The following is a 25298-nucleotide window of genomic DNA, read 5'->3' as shown; positions in this document are numbered from 1 at the left end:
GCAGCTCATTACCATGGTACCTGAGGCTTAAAGCAGAAGTTGGGTTTTCCCTGTCAGTGAATAAGGATGAGCTATGGCTCCAAAAACATCCGACCAAGCATACACGGCTACACTTTTACATGATCAGGGTTTCACCGAGTGTATTATTTCCCTCCTTCCCCATTATGGTAACTAAATAATACAAAATGCACCGCAGATCCAATTAAGCCTAAATAAAGCTGCATATTCCCTTATGAAAACTGGTATTTTCCTGTGACAGATGGATAAATACCTGAAACGGGAACAGGCAATAGAAGCTCTGTAATAGGCAGTTGGGATGGAGGGAAAGCAAATGAAATTTTCCCCTCACACAAAGCAAAAAGCTGTAGGGACTCAGACAAATTGAGATGACAGAAGGTGAATGGACTTGCAAGAAAACTCTCAAGGGTAACACATGACAAGCATCAACACACGGATGCCAAGAAACTCAAAAGAATCAAAAACACAGGTGTGAAGAATGACAAATCTCAAAAACATCGGTCTGTGTGTGAGGTAAAGTGGCCCTCAACAAATCCATTCAAAGTTGGAATTTATTTCTGCTCCTGACAAACAAAGCAAGGCTTCAAGGATATGAGGTAAAGATGTGCATATGGTTTTGTGATGTCACTGATATAACTGCTTTATAAGATTATAAGATAAATGGATGGTGCACGAACCTGATAGATGTAGCCAAAACTAAAGCTCTACTTTCTCCACTGCAACCTCCCTTCCTCCCTTTGCACTCTCCATCTCTCTTTTTCGCTCTCATGTTCCCTCCCCCTTTCACTTAATCTCTCTCTCTCTCTCTCTCATTGTCTCTCACTCTCTCACTCACACACACACACACACACACACTCATACACACACACACAGGCTCAGAGGCAGACAAACAGAAAAGAGGAGAAAGCCAGAGAGCAGAACTGCGGCGGCACGATGGGGATATTCAGCCTGCGTGGGCTCCGTCGCTGAGCCGTCCGGAGTTCAGCCACAGTATGTGTGTGCCTGCTCGTGTGTGAGTGTGTGCATGCATGCATGTGTGAGTGAGTGAAAGCCCCTGCCGACACCGTGTGGAGAAAGGGAAGAAGACGAAAAGAGACCGGGTGGAGAGAAGGGAGAGAAAAAAAGAGGGGGAGTGTTGACTCTGTCTCGGGCTTAGAGGAGGCTCACGCTACTGGATCATAGACGCCGATGTGCAACAACTACTCCCAACTACTGCTGCCCCTGCTCCACCTGCGTGCCACTGCCTGACTGTCCTCTTTAACTTCTGCCATGGCATAGCCTCCTCTTCCAGCTCGCTTCTGATCTACTGAGGAAACAGGCATGCATGGGCACAACCAGGGATCTAGGCTATCACATCCTTTACGTCAGTAATTCACAGTCTGAGGTAAGTTGCTCTTCTCTGCTCTTGTCCTCTCCTCCATTTCACCTCTTAGTCTGCATCTGAAAGGGGGGGGAAGTCTGCTCATATAACCTATGGAGTGGGAAATCCAAGAAATCTGCTTGCTCAGAGGAACTGAGCCCTGGATAAGCCATAAGGAATATTTTCAGTCAAAATGTTCTCTTTAGTCAGATGATCAAATATCAAATCTGGGTGACAGATGAAAGGAGGTAAATCTCAGATGGATTTTACACTCAGATGCCTCTGCTCGGGTGAAGGGAAAATTCAGGGAGCGCTTATGGAATGTGCTGGTGCTGACTTTAACAGACAATTTACTCACTTCGGAAAACTTTACACATGAAAATATTTGAACTATTGGTTAATTTTGCGTCTGGAGGGAGGGGAGGGGGTGGACTAAATGCCAATGCTTGCTGACATTTATCAGATCTCGAAGGTCAGTTTTTCATTTCCAAGAGGATTTTGGTCCACATTTTACCTGACTGAAGCGGCATACAAAGCTAAAACAGTGCTTGCGTATGAGGAATTGCATGATGCTGCATTTCCTCTCAGCTAAGTGAGCTGAGTTACATAAAACACGCCGATATCGATGTTCAAATTAAGAATTTGTGAATTATTGCATTAAGCTGCTTTCCCACGTTTGGCTGCAGCAGTGTTTTAAAAGCAGGGAGCATGCAGCACAGAGAAACACGTAGTGAAAGCTGGGCATCACACAGCTGGCTGCATCTGATGAAGGACCTCCAATGGACACTAATCTAGATTAATGGAGTTGGTGAAGTCACCATCTCCTTAAAGATTATTGGTGCATTTGTGTGTGTGGGGTGATAAGATGCTGGCACTGGGTTGCCGGTGTTTAGGGGGTGAGAGGGAACAAGGGCTGCCAAGAGCCCTCACATCTCAACTGTCCTTCAGTTGCCACACAAAACGCATGTCAGTCCCACTCATCCCTACAAACCTCTTGCTATCGCTCTCTGTCTCCCCTTTAACCACAGCTCACATCAGCGCTCTGATACAATCTCCTGTATGCTCTATTTCACTTTCAGCAGACACTAAGAAGAAGACAGAGGGAAACAGATAAAGATGGATGGAGAAAGAGAAAGAGATATAGAGCGAGGGGGAAAGAGACTGTCTGTAAGGAATAGCAGAATAAGGCAGGAGAGGATATTGAATTTCTCTTTGCTTTTATAATTCCATTATTCCTACCCTGTAATTTCATATAAAGGTGAGAGTCCAAAAAAAGCAAAAAAATATGATTACTTTAACTGGCTGTCTTACTTTAACCTTGACACTTGATGTCTTTATGAGACCTGGGGGATGACAGTCTAGGAGTAATGGATGTGATGGCCAAACGCTTCAAAGCTAGTCTTTATTTCTAGGAGTCCGCGACATCAAGCAACACTTCACCTTCTAATACTACAGAGAAAAAGGAAGAGGGACAACTGCCACACGTAAACACACGAGACAGGAGTACGCTCAGGCCATCACCTATGTCCTATCAGTGCAAATGCAGGGAGGTTCCTGGAGATTTAAAGCTGGAACAAAGTTAAAGCTTTTACGTGTGCACACAGAAAGGGAGAAATGGCAAGGGAGGGGAAAAAACACAAAACAAAAAACATTAGAGGTGGCCTGCAAAAAGTACACGCGTTTCCAAACGAGTGGTGAAGTGTGCATTCACCTCCCATCACCCCGCTCACTGGGAGGGGTACTCATTCATCCAGAAAACAAATGACTCTCCTATAAAAGAATGACTGCTTTTGGAACAAGCCAGATGTTACCTTTCATGTGCTAATAGGATTATTCATTAAGAATGAGTATTTTCACTGGGAGGACCACAGCAACGTAATGCAGTTTGGGTGAACTGTGTGTGTCTGTCGCTGAAGATGGGACCGTGTGTAGATATGTGTGGCTGACTTTGTACGTCACATGAATACAGAAGGAGGCACTTCACACCTGATCTCACCTAAGTGTTGCTGCAAGTGTATGTGTGCGTGAAACATGTGCTTTCCTATTCATCTGCAGGAGAAGAGGAGTTTTTTGATTTTTTGAGGCAAAAATGAGACAAAACTTTAAAACCAACAACTAAATATTGTGTAGCTGCCCCTTGTTCTACCAATTACAGCTTCACCTCCTCAGGGATTTAAAAGGGCACCTCTTGGGGTAGGAAATGTTCAGTGTTATTGGAAACTCTACAGTTTGAAGGCCCACTCAGCAGCTGGGGATGTGCTGAGTCTATGATGGGTGATGTCTGCATGAGTGGTATGTGTCAAAGTGCTATCCACTGCCAGGATCAATGTTTCCCAGTATAACACTGTACTGTAACAAGACGAGGAATGTTATTCACTATGGTGATCAGTGGGGGAATTACAGTGATTTGCAAATCATGTAAAACCTGAAAATAGTGGAAGACAACACACCAAATATTATAACATTTTATTGTTTTTTTTAAAAAATATAGCCTTTTGAATTTGTTGCCAGTGGCATGCTAAAAGAAAGAAGAAGCTGGGACAAGGCCATGTTTACTACTGTGTTACATCACCTCTTCTTTTTGACAGTGTTTTGTAAGAGCTTGAGAACTGAGAAGACCCTCTGAAAGAGAAATATTTTCCTGTTTTCTCCTGATATCAGATTTTCTCAAAAGTTTGGGGTCTCGTTCATCATTTTGTCATAACTTTTTCATAACTTTAATTATTGTGTGACGCGTCTGGATTCGAGGCCAGTAACACTAACAGACCATGGTGTTGTAATGCACGCCAAATGAAACTCTGCATTGTTTTGCTGAAATCAGCAAGGACTTTCCCTTAGAAAAAGTATATAAATTTGTATATGTATTTATATATTATACGGATAAAGTTCATATTTAATTAACAAGTCTACTAATTATAAGAAATTACCTTCTCTTGTTTTTATCTGGTGTAAAACAGGTTTGACCAACATCCCAAAATCCAGATATTAAATTTTCATTTACATAAAAGCCCCAAATTTTGACCTTTATAAGAAAAGGTAAGCAAATGTGTTGTAAACATTTTAGGTTTTGTTGTTAAAAAGGTTTCTGTTCACCAGCTAACATCTGTCAAAAGATCGTATGCACAGTTCCTGCTGTATCCAGAACAGTTAGCAAAACCACAAATGTCCCAAGTATTTAGTCATTACCTTAATAGTTATTTACACTGTCACTCAAACCAACTTGTTTGCCTCATCACACGTCAGTGCTGTGAAATATACCCTCACAAAACCTTCTTTTTTATGTGAAAATCCATAAAACATAAAACTTTCTTCAAAGAACATATCAAGTTTCACTTTCTGTGACACTGCTTTGATGTTACTGTCGTCACAATATTTTTAAGATTCAGCTGAGCTGACCAAATGACACAAGACAGAATGGCTTTAGCTGTTGTTTCCTCTGTGGTTTCTGACTATTCTTCTTGATGGATCTTTCTCCATGGTTTCATCTTCCCCTTTCATTTCTGTCTCTATTTTACCCACGTTCAATCTGCAATATCCGAACCGAGTATAAGCCCCATGTTCTTTCTATCTGCACCTGTTTCTTCTCGTCTTTTCCATCTTCATGTGTAGCTGCGTATATGTGTGGGTATTTTTTTCTTTGCTAGGGATGACAATGAGGAATGTGAAAGCAGCAGGGGAGTTCTCTAGTTACCCATCAGTTTTGAAACCTCAGTCTAGAAGGCAAAGAGACAGAAAAACACAGAGAAAGCAACGAGAAGACGAGTACAAAAAAGGGGGATGAAGACAAAAAAAGAGATCTAATGTTCTGCAGAAAGGTGGTAAAGAAAAAAAGGTGATGAGGCAATGATGTATTGTGATTAGACCGGGCAGTCTCTGCAGTATAGATCCTGAGGTCTGATCTCCCTCTAGAGTAGCCTGTGACGTACAGACAGACTTTCTGAGAATTAATCAAGGTCCTACCTGAGTGTGCACAACGCAAAGCCAACTAAGTACAATTCAGCAGGGACAGAGTGCGTAAAAAATAATTAGGATACAAAGTCTGGGGGCTACAGGCCGAGGATAAGAAGATCCACATAAGCAGCAGGCCAGCATAGAGTACACTATGTTCTTTTGTGAGAGTTATTCCTAGCACCATACTTAAACCATGTGTACATAATGTCTTACTTACACATGGTTTACTTTGGGATCATTAAGTGGAAGAAATAAAAACCTCAATGCATAAAAATAACATATGTATTGCAAACATAGCTTTTTTTATTGCAGAAATATAAAATAAGGATATTGTGATCAGCGTGGATCAACAGCAAATCTGGATTGGTTCGGTCACAATTTCAGGATTCTGGCGTCGAAACAAATACTGCAGTTATGATATTATTATCATCGCTATTGGAGTAAGCTAAATCATTTTAAATCAGCCATTTGGCTTGCGGTCCACTTTAAGAAGATCTGGTTTTAAGCCAAGCTATGTTATCCAAGATGACGGGTGTAATTTTAGTTCTCCTTAAACTCAACATGATTTGTAACCAGGAGTGAAAATACGCCTTTGTATTACGCTTTAAGATATCCTACAGATAGTATTTATTCATTGCTGAAATAATAATATAGATAATAACTAATGTAGAAAAAAAACTAATGGAAGGAAGCATCATTGAATTAAACATGCCTGAAACCAATCCCATAAAATCCAGCCATTTCCAGTGCAATGCCACAGCAGTAAACTACTGTTTACTTACAAAGGATTTCCTGCATGTGATGCCAGGAAAATGCACTTCCCTAATATTTTCCCTCAATACCAACTTACTGTCAAAACACCCAGCCGTCAATCCTCCTCACATCCCACTCTATGAACAAGGGTACAGCCAAGCCTGCTCACATGACACGGCACAAAGAGACAGAAAATAATAACCCAGCAATAAACCCACACTGTCAAGTAACCTTACCAGTACAATCTTTTTACTGCGTAATCCGTCTGCTCTTAAGAGGCAGATCAAAGAATTTGCAAAACACCACTAAGCCCTGTATAATTATGACAGTGGAGGGGGGAAAAAAGAGGGAAACAAAGCAGGAGTAGATGGAACTAGATTAAAGAGTTGAAAATGTCCATGACTGTGATGATACTGCCACTCATTCCTTTAAGCAGCCTCTGAGATCACAATGACCTTTAATAGTGTAAAACTGCAGTGCAATTCATTACCAAACTTCAAGCTCATACAGTCTGAAAAACTCAAAGAGTAATGCTAATGGTAGTAGCGGCACACACAGCTATATACACTAATATGTACATAAAAAGTACAATTATTGATATTCTGGGAAGGCTTTTTTATAAAATGTGGAAAGCTGGCTGGAGGAATAAACAGTCATTCAGCCGTGGGAGCTCTAGCAAGGTCAGCCACTGATGTTGCTTGGGTGACAAGGCCTGGCTCGCAGATGGCGTTCCAGTTCATCCCAAAGGTCCTGAATGGGGTGGAGGGCTGAGTCTGTGTATGCAAGTTCACCTAAAAATGAGCTAGCCTTTCCTAGATCAATGCTACATACAGGGAAGCATATTTTACAAAAAATATCACTGTACTGGAGACATCAATATTTCTCAGAATTGAAACTAAGTGCTCTAAAAAGCCCCACCGTCTCAGAGTAAAAGGATATAGTCATTTACTGTATGAGTAAATAGCTTAGAGTTGTACTACTTGTTCCAAGCTGCCAGGGAAATATTTTTACATTCTCTGCCGAGCGTATGTTTCAGCTGCACGATTGGAAATCCCTAAAATAGAAACATACCATTAAATGCTTAAACGAGATAGGATGCTTACATTGCTGCAGCTAATTGACATGTATAGCCGCATTTCCAGCGTTCAATCGATTCACCGGTTTTGTGATGCATACCATATTAATGAATTTTCCTGTCAGTAGAGCAGAAGCGATAAAACAAAATTAGTCAGGCTCGAAGTTAGGGTAAACATTCAATCCCCAGGCTGAGTCAGGACACGGAAATTTCCACCTTTTAAGATGTCCTCCCAGGGAGCAAAAGCAAAATTAGGAGGCTGCCATTCATCAAATAAGTGACTTGTATAAAGTTTTAAATAGGGCAAATATTGGGGTTCCATTTAATGTAAGGTGCACTGTGTAAGCGAGGACGTGCTCTGAGCGCACCACTTCTCTTCTTCTATCTTCTATCTAACTTCTTCTATCATACCACGATAATGAATTGCATTACTGCAGTAACCTGGATTGTCCTCGAACCATTACAGAACTTAATATAATTGTTAAACGGAAGAATATCGCCCCCAGACTAGCAATGCTCAACGGGCTCGCTTTTAGCCAAATGTGATTGTGTCCCTAGAAATTCCAAATGGTGACCTAAAGGGCCAGCGTGACAGCTATGACAGCGGCGCTGCTAAAACCAGGTCAAGTATTAAAATGTCAGTGTGCTTTGCTATGCGCATGTGACCTTGTGAGGTCTGGGTTTTTGATTATTTTTTTTGGGTGGCGGGGGTCTGGGTAGAAAATTGTGGGTCACTTCACTTCACCAACTAGCTTCTAAATAGAAAAAAAGGACCAGGGCCACCATATGAAAAGAGGCAGTTGTCACAGCCTTGCGTGCTGAATCATCCTGTTTATGCAAAAGGCCAGAGGGTGGTGTTGCAGCTGGAGGGGAGATACGAGTGCTGCTGCCCGTGTCTGCACCCAATGGGTAACAAATCAGATACGGGGAGCCAGGAAGACATCATTCATCCTACGGTGCTGACATGTCAAATACGATCAAATGTAAATGTGAACATGAGACAATATCACAAAACTGTACACGTTGTCATGCCGCCGCATAGGAAAGGAGGAATAGAGAGGCAACACTGTTGCTGTTTGTGCTGACAAACTACATTCCTACCTAATGGCTCAGAACAGGGTGACATCTTGAAATGTAATCATACATAAATTTGCACATATTAAATATAATGTTTAATTTAGACCTAGCTAATACCACCGAAGTATTTATTGACCTCATTTGGAGAGAGGGAATGTAGGTTAGCGATTTAAACTCTCTTTGAAAATGTCATCCACTGAACAAACATGGAGAGGTCTCTTGACAGTGATGGAACACAGCCAAGCGAGCAAACAGATATATTCTGGGAATAAATGTAACATGGCAAGTAGTCAAAAGAATTTAAAAAAATATTATCTGCCTTTGTTCAGTTGCTGGTTTTTAAATGTGGGATAAACAGGGTAATAACGAGAGGAAATAATTCACCGGGAGGTGCTGTACTGATTCTTCCACTTTACATTCCTCTAACTTCCTGAATGTTCACAGCTCAATCAGCCTCATGGCAAAGGGGTCAGGAGCCTTTATGTGATTTACACTTGCTATAATTGGACATTTTGTGATAAAAAGTGTAACACTTGTTTCCATTGGTAACTGAACAAAGATCTCCCTGGCTTCTTCTTGATCATTTCTTCTTTCCACGTACTGGAAAAATATTAACAAAATGTCTATATTTTTTTTTTTTTTACCCAAAATTATTTTGTTACAGCAGCTTATATGTTATTATAAAGAGCGGCAGCAACAACAATATAACAAAGTATTTAAAAAATAAAACTAAAATGAATTTTAAATGACTTTTTAAATGTGGTAAAAAGTATCAGGAGACACAACGAGTGTTGTATGAGTGCAGGATTGGAAAAAATTTATCGTTTCGTATGTAACTATTGCACAAAGATTGTGATATGATCAGTAGAGAGTAAAATAATCATGTTTTTTTCTTATAATGAACTAATAGTTCCTGCACTGTACCTATAAGCCTGCAGCTGAGGAACAAAAGTAAAGAAAAACCATTTACTGGCACCCAAAAATCTGGAGCTTTTAGTACAAACTCTAATTGTGTCCTGTCTTGATTATTGCAGCTCATTTCACGTGTACATCAGTTGGTCCAGAATGGAAAACAAAATCAAAACAAAAAACCCCCAAAAAACCTAACACTCGCACGTCATCCCTATTTTTCCTTCCCTTCACTGGGTTCAAGTAAAAATCAGAATTCATTTTTTATTAATAAAACAAATATGCCCAGGTTCCTGCATGTATAACAGAGCTACTAAGAACTAATTGCAGTGGTTTTCTTCTGCAATCATCTGATCAGGGTCTTTAATTATCGCATGTTTTTTTCTTCTTTTTTTAATAAAGCCAGAGGCGTACAAACGTTTAAGGTTAGAGTTCCTAAATTTCCTCGGCCCATCACGTTGGCTGAATCAGCTGCTGAAAACTCCCCTGCATATCCTTAATCTCTCAATCATTATTTTTGGCTACAGTTTAACTCTAATGTCTGTGTGGACCTATGTATGTAATAATAATTATAATGTTTTTATGGTTCAGGTTATATGTAGCGGCACCAAAATGTATATTTAAAGCCTTCTATGTGAAGGGTTACAGAAATCCTTTCTTAAAAGGGACACTGGGGCTAAAATTGTAGCATCCATGACCTTTGACATTCTGCTCTTGACGATGGAGAATTATGAGGCAATCCCGCTCTGCCTTTGCGTGAAGGGCAGGGAGAACTATCTCTCTCTCACATCCTGCATCCCCCCCGCCTTACATTTTTATCCAGTTGTCTGCATTTATTGTCTTTTGTTGTCTCTTACTTGCTTTTTAGTCTTTTGTTGTGGAGTATTTTATAACATCCGCTCTTGAACGATGCACAGTAAATAAAAGCTACTCACTATATACCCCTGTTAAAGTGGGAAGTGTATCTTAACAGCGGAGGATTTTTGTAGTTTACCAACACGCCCCGTGCTGGGCTTTTATACATTTTCAACAAAAAACTGCATTAGATTGTATTCCCTGGTCACTTGGTCACATCAGTAATTACCCATCTGCTCAGAATCAAACAGACATCTGTTTGCACAGGAGAAAGCATCTCATCTCAACCCTGTCTATGTGTGCATGCTGCTCTCACTTCCCCAATTACACAACTGGAGGAGGGTTGACCAGTTTCAAGGGAAGAGTGTCAATCTGTCTGTTTCAATCAAAATAGCTTCTTTTATGAAAAAAGCCTATGATAATGACAATTATACCATATGGCATGACATATCCGGTAAACGAAGGATGTAACGGGTAACATATAATTCACAGCTAAACTAAATTCTCATTCTCATTGCAGGAAAAAGCAACTGAGGATGAGGCACCTTTTTGGATAAAATGACTGAATGATTATAACACTGTAAAAGTATCACATTTACAGATGCCACTGACTAATGTCTGTAGACAAGACTCTTAAGCTAGATGTTAGGTGAGACAGTAAAAAATAGGTGTCGCCTAATGGAGCCAGAGACCCAGCGTGCTAATTTAATATTACGGAGTGATAGATGATGGCGAAGAAGACAGTGATGGGGGGAAAAAAAGAAAACTGTTCTGTAGCTCCCAGCTAAGTAAACAGACAGGTTTGAAATAGGAAGTCATTTGCTGGTGACAGAGAACAGTCATGGCAGATAAGCTGAGAAGGATAATTGGCCTATCTGATTCAGCATCTATACGAGTGCGTGGAGCGTTTCCTTATTGTAAATGAGGAGGCAGAAGGTGAAATATATTTCTGTCAGAGCCTCAGAGGCACACTGCAGAGTCACGATCCCACTACCATACCTGTGGTACTAAGGAAAGATAATTCGTTATCTCCGCTTGTTTCTCCTCAGAGGCTTGTTGTACAGCGTTCTGACAAAGAGTTGTCTGTTTGCAGATGTCAACCTCATGTTTTTCTTAACATTTTCTCAGTTAAGTCAGAAAAGAGACTACTTTTCATATTCAGGGAATTAATTATTAACTATGAGCAGGAAAGGTGAGGCAGTGAAGAATCGTGCTGAAGCTAATAAACCACGGAAAGGAAAATCAGACATCATCCTTATATATTGTAAGCTCGGTGATTGATACAAACCCAAAAGGCGAACGCAAATAGAGCGGCAGATACTCATAAATGTAGAAAGTGGGGTAGGAAAAGGAGGAAGTCGTTATGAAAGACACTTTAACTGACAATGATAAACGAAGGAAAATTATTTAAAACTGGAGTTATTAGTTTCACAGAGGCGATTAAATGTATCATGGAAATTTGATAGGATAATTTTTGGGGAACCGTTACAGCCTAAGCTGAGTTGTGATTCAGCAAATAAACAGTAAATAACTGCCAAGCATAAAAGAGCCATGAAATCGGGCAATAAAAAAAAAGAAATAAAAAGGGAAAGAAATCTGCAGTACATGCATGTGAAAAACTGACTTCCATAGTTTAAGCTGCACCTTTAGCTCTAGAAGAAAAGAAAGCATATCAAATATCAACCTCAGCTTTGCAAAGATATTCACTGAAAATGTCTATTTGTTTCATTTTAATGTGAAGTGTCTGATAAAAGCTTTTTTTTAAATCATATACCTTTAGCTCTATTTAATTACACTGTTTCCTCCCTTCTCCCTAAGCTAAGAGAGAATGTGTGTTTTATCGAGTGGGATGTAATAGTCAGGCAAGGGTCTTTGTCTAAGCCCCTCATTACTGATGATTAACAGTGTTTCTCCTCTATGCCTCTCAGGAAACATGGTGAGCAAGGAGGGTGGCAAATGCATGCTCACCAACTCAGAGTCTGACTCGGAGGCAGCGCCCGTGCCCTCCACTTCGCTGGCGCTGGAGGTAAAGTATTCCCTGGAAGCCAATCGACAGGTGAGGAAGAGAAACAAGGCCTTGCAAGTGCGTTTCAAGGACATCTGCGAGGCGCAGAACGAGCAAAGAGAGGCGGAGTTGCAGGCAGCGGGGAAAAGTGGCAAACCAATGTCATACAAAGTGGCATACCGCAAATACATGACTGTCCCTGCACGCAGATCGATTCCTAACGTCACAAGGAGCACAGGTGTTCAGACGTCACCCGACCTGAAGAAACGGTATCAGACGTTTCCCTTCGAGCGCAAAAAAGGACATACCTTTAAGCATGTGGCGGCCGTGGAAACTTATAAAGGTCAGAATAACGGTTTTATCATGGAGGTGAAGCAGTCTAAGGCACCTGAGCAGGGTTTAGATGAGGAGGAGGAGGGGGCCTGTGGGGGGAGCGGAGTCCTGAGGACCAGGGCTCTGCTCCATACTAATGAGTGCATTGCCACAGTGGAGCAGCACACTGCACCTGATGGCCTGTGCTCTGATGCTCTGCTGCTCAGTTGCACTGCAGACACAGACTGCCTCGCAGACACACCGAGAGGAAGCGGAGCTGGAGCACAGGCAGAGTACCAGCTCTGCAGCATACCTTCCAAAGCCAGAACAGGATTACAACACAGGGAGGCCGACACAGACCGCTCGGCCAAGAGGCAGCTGCTCAATCTGGAGGAGGGCTCATCCCGAACCCTGCCGGACAGGGCCTCCAAGGTTACGGGCCCCATCGCCTGGAACTCCCTCACCCAGGTGGAGTGCCTGGACAGTCCGTCTGTACGGAGCAAGCGAAAGAAAGGCCTGCAGCTCAACGGGCTGTCGAGTGAGACGTTACCACGATCCCGTGGAGGCTGTAAAACACAGGCACAGTGCCACACGGGGCAGTTATCTGCCCGGCCTATACGGGGCATGGAGGAACCTCTGTCACCCTGCATAGGCGGTGAGGCTGATGGAACACCAACCGACCAAACGCAGGAAGCCTGTAAGCAAATAGTGCCTATGAATCAGGACGGGGACGTTAAAGCACAGCTCCAGGCCATGGAAAATCTCATCAGCTCCAGCCAAGAGACCATCAAGGTGCTGCTGGGGGTCATCCAGGAACTGGAAAAAGGAGAGGCCCACAGAGAAGGGTAAGCCATCTCACTCGAATCGTGTACAGATGCACGATTATTTCTCCCTGCCGCAGATGCACAGTACCGGTCCCACACCAAGGCTCTTCTCCAGATTGTAAATTGGTAACACTGACTGTACAGAACTGAGGAGAACCAATTTTATGCTAAAAGGCCAAAGATCGATTTAGCACTGAAAATGACTCAGTGGCCAACCATGGCTGAATTATGGAACTACAGATGTATTACAAAACACGCAACACAGACAAAACAAACAACAAAAGCATCTATTGATTGGTTTAGCAAGAGTTGTCTACTTAACGTACACTGATGCGGGTCTTATGTTAGCCACAAAGGAATGCTATAAATCTACAGATAAAAACTGAGAGAAGAATATATTACAAAACAAGAGAAACATAACACGTTCATGATTCAGTATCAACAACAAAAATACAATGTCGGTGTGACACATTATTTCTTTATTACAGTAAAAATCTTATAAGTGTGACAGCTGCTCAGCAGAGCCTTGACTGAGGCACCAAAAGAGCATTATTGTAGCTGTAGTGATGTGGCTTTCACTTGGATGTGCCCTGCAGTGCTATTACAGTGCAATGCCCTTTTGTGACAATTTTCCTTAGATATGGTGCAGCTGCTGCATTACGTACATGCTTTAAATCACATGTTGCCATTGTGTATGTCACCTTCATTCACAAACCCAGTGCTAAGCAACGCTCTCTCAGTTTGTTAATTGAGTAATTTAACACTAAAATGCTCAAGACATGAATATTATTCTAAGCAGGGCATCAAATTACAGAATGGCATTAAATTTAAGATTGTTTATTACTTAAAGAAAATACTAAACGTAAAATTTAACGATTGGCTTTATCCAGCAGCAGACTATAAGTTTATCTAGAAAAGTCCAAGGCATGTGAAAAAGCCACAGCCTGTGAAAAAGCCATTTATTGTCCAAAAGATACTGAGTATATACAAAAGGGCTGCAGACAGACAATCCTCTATTTCAGTGGGTTTGATGCTATCTAAAGGGACGAGGCAAACAAAATGGGCAATTTGTTGGGAGAATTGCTGGGGCTCGGCACCCAGATCCCTATCTGTTTTGACCAGTAGCCGTGTTACGGCATGGAGCGAGAAACCCCATATAATCAACATATCTAAAACGCACCTGTCAAGCTTATAAACAAGGAGGACACAAGTACAAGTACTTCCAAGTGTAAGAAAGCAATTCTCAATTTCAACTTCAAACATAACACGTAGCATTTGCAACCCTCTAACAAGGAAATTATCCTCCTTCAGTCTTGCACAATGCAACTTTAATCTCCTAGTTGACAAACTTAGAAAAATGCGATTGAAAAAGTTCGCACACGCGTGACATAGTGCGGGACACTACTTTCAATGCGTTGCCGAGCACATCTGACTTATCAGATGTGTCTAAAGTGGCAGGTGGGAAGTGGGGAGGTAAGGAGAGGAGAAGCTTTTCATAGACAAAAATAAGTGAGCACTCTTTAATGGCACCATTTGTTCACATACACAAAGACACTGTGTTTTCACATTGTGCTTCCTACATTAAGCTAAAGCCAGTGAGCAGTGTAAGCCCCGTGTAATCCATCCAAGGCTAAGTGAACTTCTATTTATCTATTCAAGCATAGTCATCTTTGTCCTGTAAATACAGTATTTCTGTATTTCAAAGGTCACTTTTTTCACACTACATTAGCTTCACTTACCCCCTATGTAAATGTCACTGACACAAGCAATAGGACTGCCCATAGGCTATAGGTGAATTGCATCTTATATTAAGTCATATAACTTAGAACTATTGCATTAATCACTATGTGTGCATGTCTACAGTGGCTGTGATGCTGATGCAAAAAATCTTTTGTTTCTCCTGATCTGTGTGACATCAGGAGAAAGAAAATAGGGGTGCAAAAGACAAAAGTCTAGGAGGAAGAAAAGAAGGATACAGTTACAAAATAGAATAAAACTACATATAACCTGAAGAGTTTCACATTTTATCGTAAAAAAACCAGCAAGCAGGGAAAAACATAGTGGTGGTGGATTCAAACTGCTTGGCAGTTTCACATCAAAACAAATTCATCACAAACTCAAATTATTAGACTCCTCTGATCGGATGTCTCGAACTGAAATGTAACTATATTGAGGTGTGATGTCACCAGCTGTATTGGAGCGAGTTTGAAGCTAAAAGTCAGCACCATCTTTCCCATGTGCAGCCAGGACCTTCCAGATAACAACAATCTGCGATGTACATTACATTTACAGAAATATATCGCATGACAGCATCCTCTGAGGGTCTTGTTAGTGCAAATCTTAAACCAAAAGCACAGTAGAAAAATCACTGTTTACTTCTTAAAGAGAAGCTACAAAAGTCTGCCTGCTGCTCTCCCCAGTGAGTTCAAGAGGCGGAGAGTGCAGCAGGCAGCAGGTGGGCACAGAGCTTTCCATCAACCCAAGAACATGGCAGACATCAAAGCCTTCTATGTGCCTTAAAATCTAGCAGTGATCTTAAAGAAACTACAATTTGCAAAACAACATATTTCTTGAAAGAAAGACATAGAAGGCTTTTTTGTTTTGTTTTTTCCTATTGGCTTGATGACTTCTATCCTTTGGTGAATATGAAAGTTAACCCTTTTTTGTAACTTCTCTTTTGGTACTGATGTTTCAACTGGAGTGGTTTTATCCCCATCAAAAGTATTACTTCCTCCAAAAAACTACATATTGGAATAGCAATTCCAGTCCCTCAGCATTGAAAATGGCTTCTTCGACTTTGCTATTAACAAAAAAATGAGACAGTTAGGGAAGAAAACCACTAAAAAACTTGGGACTATAAAGTCTGACGAGACTGGGGATGAGAAGCTATTACAAAGGGAACACTCTGAAAAGCACAAACACACACAGACACTTGTCCCTCGACTACAGTCTTGCCCAGAGCATAGAGCGTGACAGTGGGAAGGATTCTAGAGTACATCATTGGCTGGACCCATGAACACAAAGCTTGGGAATAATGCTGTATCATCAGATAGTGCTGGCAGCCCAGACCCAATTAATCACACTCATGGGGACTTGTTGCTAGCGTGTCTATTAGCACTGTGTATGTGTGCATGTTTTTATGCCCCTGGAATCCCACCCACTCGGTGACATTTGGGAGACTTCACGTAGTAGCAAAATCGAGGGAGGTGTGTAAATATACTGTTAATGGTACTTTTGGCTTCGCGCTCCCCAGGGAAGCTTGCCGAAATGAGCTCTACTCTCTTATTTTCTCCTATCAACTCAGTGTGAGAGGGGTGAGGAGTTATGAAAGATTGAGGGGGAAAGAGACCTAGACAGCATGAGGGTTAGAGAAAGACAGAAAATAGGGGAGTCGTTCAAAGAGCACAATTCAGTTGACAATGTAACCCATCAGTTGTTTATTGATTGACTCGTCTTGCGAAAAGCGAGCGTGGCTGTGGTCTTCCTCACTGCACTGCACTGCACTGCACTTCCAAGCCTATTATTACAATTAATCCCAGTTGCAAATGTAAACATGTAAACGTAAATCTTGTATCATTGCATCCATCCCATTTCCCGAGTCTGGTACAGTCTTAAATAACAATATTGATGTCAACACCTCCAATATACCTGTCAGAGCACACAGCGCAGAAAGCAGTGCAGTAGATAAGGAGGGGAAATTTATGGTAGGGCTTTAATTTTTATTGGTGCCGCAGCCTGTGGGTAGCCTGGCAAAAGTAGTAGTGAGAGAAATGAAAAACGGCTATTCTACTGCAAAGATGAAAGCTGAGGATTAAAAGCAAAAGTTACCCATTAGAAGTATGAGGAATGGAACACAGTGGCTTTAACATTAAGGTTCACTTGAGAAACCAGACATGTGTAACTGTCTGTGAAAGCATCATCACATCTAAATAAACCTCACAAAGAAGAAAAAACATCTTCTCGCTAATCTCTGTTGGTATTTATGCTGATGTGTTACTTGACAAAACAATACTGTTGAAAGTTCAACAGCAACATCTCTCTCCAGAAACAGTGCCCCCATTACTGAGACTAATCCACAGAGCCCACTCTGAGCAGTCTCTCTGTTTTCATATATTTTATTGATTAAACTGAGTAACAAAGGCCTTTTTGTCTGGAAAAATGTGCAGCTGTTCATCACTGGGATGAGCTCTAACAGAAAGGGTGAAGAGAGAAACCTTAGACATCTCAAAACCTTGACAGATAAAAATACCTGATCCACTGGTAAGCAAGTTTTAAACTGTGTTTCAAAGGTTACATGCCTGTGTACCAAGGTGGTATTGATGCTGGCACTGATATAACCCGAATAAGCTGTTTTGGTTAGCAGGAGAGTGGTATCTAATATGCGTGATGACATACAAATACCTGCCAGTGATTGATGAAGAAGAGCACAGTTATTAAAAATTATGCATGGCATCTCTATGTGGTAAACAGAACCGTGCAAAAGTCTTGAACCGCTGCTCGTTTATTTCTATTTTGCTTCTATGGAGCCTGGTATTCTTGTCATTTTTAAAAGTAATATTGGGGAATAGTTCTTCAGGGTTTCCAAAGATCTTTCAAAGTTTTTCTTTGGCTGCTTTTCCATTCATTTTCAGTCCAATGGTTATACATGACTACTGAAACAAGTCTATAATGAAAATCCTCTTTAAACACAGGCCACAAACTCACCTTGTGTACCCTTTAGCTTTATCTGACTACTAATCAGTCAACCACAAGTAATGGCTGACACCGTGCCCTGGCTACCAGGCACGGGCCAGTCAGGAGGGCAGTGTGACTCCTCATCATCACCCTCATTTACTTCGCTCTCGCTAACGAGGGATGACAAATAAGATGAGAAAGGAAGGTGTGAGGGAGCAGCCTAACAAGTCCTGTAATTACTCATTCACGACTCTTATCTTCCCCGCAGACTCTCCTATCGAACCGGACAGGACACGGCCAACTGTGACACATGCCGGAACAGCGCATGCATTATTTACAGGTTAGTAGGCATTCCTCTTCAAAGACACGATGATCCAAATGCGCCCTGCTCTTTCTCCTTGAGGGAAAGTGAACAGGTGGAAAAGAGACACCACAGAGAGGAGGGGAAGGGCTATTACTAATGTGAATGCTGCTAATGAGCGCATGGGGACATGTGACATTTACACGCGACGCTGTCCATTAAGCTATACGTCTTCTTCTGATTCTCATACTGTCCCTTCACACTGCTTCATTCACTGAGTAGAGGGGATAAATACAATGGAGCGTGTGAGCACAGGGTTGCAAAAGGTGAAATTAATTACCGTCCACACATCACGAAATATCATCACAGTGCGCTGTTTCCAAGCCAACTAAAAATCTGAATGACTTAAATGTAAAGTTCAATTTATTTGAAAACTAATATACGTGTGCAAAGTCAACCAGGCGAGAAAGTATCTTCTTTTGAAGACACACGTGGCATAACTTAATTTGGAGGCACTATGCTTCTATGTTAAACAATGTTTAGTTGCTCTGTTGGTGGCTTCAGAATATCTAATTCTCATACAAAAACGCTAAATTCAGCGATGGTTCTCAGATATAGCCTCTAAGAATCATGAATCCCTATACACAAACTCACAACAAGCCAGCTAAAAGTTATTGCAATACTTAATTAAAGCCCAACTTTGAAATAAATTCCAAAGATGCAGTGCCCTACCAAACTGAGATTGCTGCTAAATTTCATTTGTTAAGTCTACGTGAGTCCTTATAGGGCATGACAATTAAGTCAAGCTTGTACCATGTTCTTACACAGTCAGTATGACCCCCATGAAGGCTCTTTACTCACAGTTAGAATGGCAAGACACAAGGTTAAATTGCGTATGCGCATGCAGCTTAGCGGTTTCTGTTTTTTAGTGATTACAAGAAGTAAGCTGACAACGGTCAAAACGAGCGAGATGGGGAAGAGATGGAAAAGAAAGGAGATTTAAAAAAGTAGGTGGGTGAGAGGCAATCAATAAAAGTGTTTTCAGTGGTCACTGCTGTTCTACTCAGTCTACTTTTCTCCTCTGAGAAGCCATTTATAATCATTTTCTATCTACTGCTCTCAATAACTGATAAGCCTCTGGCCATACTTCAATCGGCTCCTGAAAATCAAGGAGCAGGGCATAACTCTGTTCCCTCTGATGTGTGAGATCAGGAAGGGTGCATTGCAACGTAAAATATTTTAGGATCCCAGCAGGTCCTCTGCATAGCCGCAGGGTTGACAACAAGAATGGTGCTTTAACAACAATTCAATGACAGAACGATGGGGTGATTTGAGCTGACTGATGGCAAAGAATTTGAAGGACACAAGACAGAACTAATTAATAGGCAATGCTTTAAAAAAATGAATGAAATAGAACTGACTCCTGAGATGAGATTTCGCTCTTATATATAGTTAATATGTATAGTGTCAATGCAGAGCTTTGGCCATGGAGAATAGGCACCCCTGTTCCCTCTAACACAGGCTCTTTCTCCACTCTCCATTCCTAAGACAAGACCACAAAGATGTTTGCTAACCTTTGCTCTCAATCTGCAAGCAACAAACTGTGTAGCAAAATGCTTAATTTTAACAAATAAAAGCAATTTCACTGTAAGACTCTTAGAAGAAATTACCTTTCCTATGTTGCTTGCACACTTTTGTTTTTATTTGTTTGGGTTTTTTTACTAAAGTCATCACATCAATGTGATTTCTAATGCTCTGGTGTTTAGATGTGGCCGATATTTAATCAGTGATGTGCTGACAGGTGCAAAAGTGAAAAATTTCTTTAAAAAAAAAAAAAATGTAAAAAATTGAAATGACAATTGTTTAATTTGATTGCAGTGTTCAGATTGGGTATTTTTATTCTGTTTGCACTTTTAAACCGACTATAATTCAAATTTTAGGCTTCTGTAAACGTAGCTCCTGGTGTGTATATCAATGTGACCTCAATTCCCACTGAAGATATTAAATATGCAAATGCAGGTTGCAATAAAAGCTATGATTAAGTGTAGCCATTTGAATATGAGCCAATTATACATATGAGTGAGTTGTTCAAAATAGAACGCATATGGAGATTTTCAATACTAAAAAAGCCCAAAGAAAAACTGATTGTTCTATAAAGTTGACACAAAGTAAGGTCAGATTTTCCCTCTGATTTTTGCAGGTGTTGATCTTGCAGAAAGACTGACAACTGTCTTTAACGTCAAATATCCACATTCGGCTTCCTAGATCTGCCACAATCGACTGAAATTCTTCACCTGCGGAGGAAGTGCAGAAAAACACAGATTGTATATTGGAAAAATAGCTGTCAATAAAAATAAAAAAAACCCAGGAGGCTCATTTTTAACAAACCCTGTCTGGGTCTGGCAGGGTTTTAGCTTGATGAAGGGCAAAATTTTTAAGTGTGATGTTTAAAATCTGTTAAATTGACCCGAGTTCTTCTTTAAGAGACTCGCTTGGCATGGTAAATTGTGTTGATTAGACACAGAATCAAATATAGCAGTTGTATTCACACAGGCGGGGGGATTAAATGGCAATCTAATTACTTAGATCTCCATGAAAACAACCTCTCTGGAGGTGGAGGAACACAGCATAGGAGGCAGAGCCGTGAAGGAACACTGTGTATAAGGGAAGAATAGTTGTCTATGATATCAGGATTTCTCGTGAGTATGCTGGAGTAAACTCCTAAATGTTAATGTGATATACATGATCTCGAGGCTAGAGTTGGAAATATGGATACATAAATCATTTTAACGCCAAGTAAGAAGCCATGCACTCTTCAACGTAATCAATTCGTCCAAGAGTATCTGGCATCATCCAACCCAACCTTAGCATAACAACAGCACCAGATCAATATGATGCTGCAGTCTATGGGCATGGACTTCAAACAGAATACAAAAGCTGCTATAGTCTCTTGTCCTTGTCTGGTCCCACTTTCCTCGTTTTTAACCATCTTGAACTCGGTCGGTCTCTCTTTCATCCTCCCTCAGTAACTTTCTCAATCTCACTTTTTCTCCAGAATATGTTATCTCCTCCACACAGCTAACAGTGTGTTTTCAAATGAACTTGGGGATTCAAAGCTTAATACAATGTGCATGACATTGAAACAGAATGAGGAAAAAGGCAGAAAAAAAACAATATTCTGTCTTGCCTATTACAGTGACGTAGCATCTGTTACTGAGAAGGGTTAGGAGAGAGGAGTTTGGTGGGGGGAGTTAGAGACTAAGCATGAGAGTAGGGCTGCCAAAAACGATTATTTTGATCGTCGACTAATCAGATCGTGCATCCATTGGACGTAAAACATACAGCTTATTGCACCAGCATGCATCTGCTCTTATATAACTATCATTAGCTTACAGCTTTAAGTGTTTACGGTATGTGCTAACTAAAAATAAAGACAAGATGATAGTTTATTAAATTTGAATGAAATTTGCAGATTGTTTCGGTGGAGTTTAATAAACTCAGCCGTCTGCTCCTTGCTATCTAAAATATAACGGGACACCGGAGTATATTCTCGAGCATCTGTGTAAAAACTATAATTTTAATCTCAGCCAAACCGATTTACTCAGGAACAAATAAAATACCGAAAAAAGCCAAACAATAACATTTTGAAGTTATCTAAGTGACTTATATGTCATGTTTAACCTGAGTAGCAAAAGACGGCGGTGGGTTGAAAAAGATTTGCCGGGAGTCCGGTGTTCTCATGGGCTCTAGTGAGCCTTGCCCCCGGCTAGCTATCGAGCTAGTGGGTAACAGACGTCTCCGAAAACGTTGGAGCGCTTTTGAAAATATGTGGTGTCTTGATAAACTGAGCAGATATTTGAGGTTTACACAGCTACATTCTCACCTGAAAATATGTTAAACGTTTATTTTGTGACCGAGAAAGAATAATAAGAGTAACATTAAAACTAACTAGCTGCCGCCATTGTTGGAAACTGAGCTGGGCTGCGCTATGAATTCTGGGACACAGTTTCTTCTTCTTCGGGGTTTAACGGCAGCTGGCATCCTTGTACATGCAGTGCTGCCATCTTCTGTTTCAGTCCGTTATTACACTCTTAAATCCTACTACTAATTTCTTCGTCTTTTGGGATCTTACAAAGCTTCAAACGACGCGTCGACTATTAAATTAGTCGTAGACAATTTTGATAGTCGACGTAATCCTGACTAGTCGACTAATCGTGGCAGCCCTACATGAGAGACAAACACAGAAAGAAGCTGGATAAAAAGACACCAATAGACAGGATGGTGCGGAAAAGCCGGGATTCGAAATGCATTCCGCTGATGCTTCTTGACGCAAAAACCCTGTAATCTCATTTTCCTCACATTGCTTTTATATGGGTTAATGTGCTGATCAAAAACAGAGATAGATTTAAGTGGTTGTGATTAAGGAAGTCGATTTGGGAGGTCCCCATCACTGAGTTACATTGTTCACAACAGACTACAAATATTCCCCAACAGTTAAATTTTCTCATTAGCTTCCGAGTCCTGCGATTAATTCTGAAGCAGAGCATTACTAGTGATCATTAAACTGACTATCTGATGGTAAAACATTCTTTGAATAACACTGTGCAGTGCAATAAGATAGCAAAAAAAAAGAAATCAACAAAGGAATGGGCTTTTAAAAGGAGGACAAATATCCAATCTATTGTGCGAGGCTATGAAAATCAATTAAGCGTCGCTAAAGGCTGAAGAGCTGATTACATTAGAACATATGGAAATTACTGAGCAGCGAGGCTGTCCTACCGCACAGCAGTGCTGGGGGAAGATATCTCTTTTTCTGCAAGCATAATGATGTTTTCCAACATGGTGGTAAGCCGGTTACCATAGCTACAAGAGTGATCCTCGGTATGACAGATAGTGTGAAGGGACAGTGAGGACAGTCAAGAAGAGCACATTCACACCCAGAAAAGATAAGGGGAACAAAAAGAAAGGCAGAGTGTGAATGTGTAAGAGCGAGGGGATGAAAGAGACAACGAGAGATAAAGACCCAGACGGATAAAGGGCAGGTGAGAGGTTTGTATAACAACGAATAAGTTAAAATGAGAGATTATGTATTGTACGTGGAATTGGACAAAATTATTTTTCTATCTTTATATATATATATATATATATATATATATTTATTACATACACACACACACACACACTTTGTAGAGAGGAAGGAATGGGGGTAAGAGAGGAAGACAAAGATAGAGGAGGAACAAGTGAGGGACAGAGGTTAAAGACTGACAAGGTCCGAAGTGCTTTCTTCAATTTGTTCTGATCCAACAACCCCCTCCAGGGAGTGGCAGATAGGGGACAGTAAATGCCAACAACGTCTCACTTTTTGCTTTCAGCAAAAAGTCCAAATGCGGAGTGACGCATGGGGGCCCGTGACACTTTTATAAGGCAATGCTGATAACTGGGCTGGGTAGAGACTAATAAATCTTTCATTACAAGGCCTTTTGAGTAGGTTTCAAAGATGAGATGATTATCTTTTTTTCTCTCTTTTTTTTTCCAAATGAAGTTATGCTGATTTTTTTTCTCTTTTCAGTGACATTTAATTTTCCTTGCTATGCTGTTCCCAAGCCACGGGGCACTTTACATCTACTTTGTATGATTCGCCTGGCTCCTGAGAGCTGCGCAGATTCAGTTTCACACAAAGGCTAAGTAACAACACACAGCTACAAGGATGACTAACCAGAGACTTTTGATTGTTCAAATATGTATGCTGTTTGTGGGGATTAGTCTGATTACATTACATTTACTACGTGTATTACTCAACTTTAAAAACGAAATATTTAAAAAATATCAGGCTTGAAAAGGAATGAAAACACTTCATAAGCTATGTTGAGTACAGCATTGTTAGTTTATATGCTGATATTGTCAACTGGTACTGCATCATGTGACTTTATACGTCAGTGCAAACACTCCTCTTTTTAAAAAAAAATAAATAAATAAATCACGTTCACAGCATTTAAGTTCGACTGGGTAGTGTCCCAGGGTGGTTGGGGGTGTTTTCTAACAAAGATCATTCATTTAGTTTCAGCTTCCAATGAGGTTCACAGTCAAATCAGAAGACTACAGACTTATGAAGTAGTGTTGTGTCTATGGATGGTGATGGTCAAAACTATTGACGACGGCTCGTCGATCAGGGCGATTTTTGTGCTTTTTCTCCACTGACGCAATAAACTGATATAATTATTATGAGGTGTATAATAAACTGAATCTTCCTCATTATAGTTTCTGGTTGCACTTCCACATATAACCGGAACTTGCAACCCAGACTTACTTGGGCGTGCGTGGCTACGCATCCACAATTCACGCACGGACTTCTACAAGCTTTGAAGTTAATGTGCGTCTGTGTGGAGAGGTTACACTGATCTATCGTCATCATCAAAAGAGAGACAACAGCAGGATATTTGTGACTGCTGGTTTGATTTTTAAATGTGTGCAAATGTGACCGTCGAGACTGTAAAGTGCAGAGACACGTATTCGTCTCCTAAACTTCCCGTCTCGTCTCAGTATTAAAGTCTGTTAATACTCTTTTAGCTGTTCAACTGATACCTGTCCATTAGGTTAACTAATTACGATAAAGCTAAATAATTCAGTGTTTTAAGTCAACTTATAAACATTTCTTCTTACTGGATGAAAAAACTCCCAATGTAGATGTTCCACTTTAGCTCATTTGGAGGTTTTTTGCCTTGTGGCCACATATTGTTATTATGGAAGATGAATAGAGCCACCACAATGGGTGTGCTTTAACCTCCTCTGCCATCCAATAGCGATGCCACAGGGGGACGAGAGGATGGAATCACCCAACCCTACTATAAAGACTTTTTAAATCAGCGGTCCCCAACACCCGGGCCACAGACCGGTACTGTTCCGTTAGTCGTCTGGTACCGGGCCACGAGAGTTGAGGCTTGTGTGTGAAATTTATGGTTTTCATTTACTCGGTTTTCCTTAGTCTTTTCCAGTGTGTTATGAATTTTAAATATTTACATGTTACCATAGCGAACAGAGAGCATTAATTGGCAGAGAGGAGGATGTTACTCACAATGTTGTTGGCGCATTTCAGGAGGACGCTGCTAATAAAGTTACACAATTACACAGTGAATTCACGTTTACTATTTTATTTACAAAACACCACAGTTTTTGTCTTGGTCGTA

General features: G+C 40.8%; 2 protein-coding genes across 7 annotated transcripts in view; one reads left to right on the top strand and one right to left on the bottom strand.

Annotated features, from left to right (window-relative positions):
- dock1 (dedicator of cytokinesis 1) overlaps nucleotides 1-25298 on the bottom strand; it is a 191077-nt gene that overhangs the window by 73162 nt on the left and 92617 nt on the right. The window lies entirely within an intron of this gene.
- Nucleotides 942-25298, top strand: part of LOC120738048 (inhibitory synaptic factor 2A) — a 30031-nt gene continuing 5674 nt past the window's right edge. The window contains exons 1-3 of one of the 3 annotated variants that reach the window (XM_040039081.1): nucleotides 942-1402; nucleotides 11927-13160; nucleotides 18082-18153. In XM_040039081.1, coding sequence (XP_039895015.1) covers nucleotides 11932-13160; nucleotides 18082-18153 — 1301 coding nt within the window. In that variant the 5' untranslated portion in view covers nucleotides 942-1402; nucleotides 11927-11931. Of the gene's footprint in view, nucleotides 1403-11838; nucleotides 13161-18081; nucleotides 18154-23683; nucleotides 23795-25298 lie in introns of those variants that run through there. The other 2 variants (XM_040039082.1, XM_040039080.1) reach the window with 2 other exon arrangements.

The sequence above is a fragment of the Simochromis diagramma genome, unplaced genomic scaffold (assembly GCF_900408965.1).
Source record: "Simochromis diagramma unplaced genomic scaffold, fSimDia1.1 OVJJ01000402.1, whole genome shotgun sequence".
NCBI lineage: Eukaryota > Metazoa > Chordata > Actinopteri > Cichliformes > Cichlidae > Simochromis > Simochromis diagramma.
The sequence above is the reverse complement of the archived record's forward strand: the minus strand, read 5'-3'. Positions and strand labels throughout refer to the sequence as shown.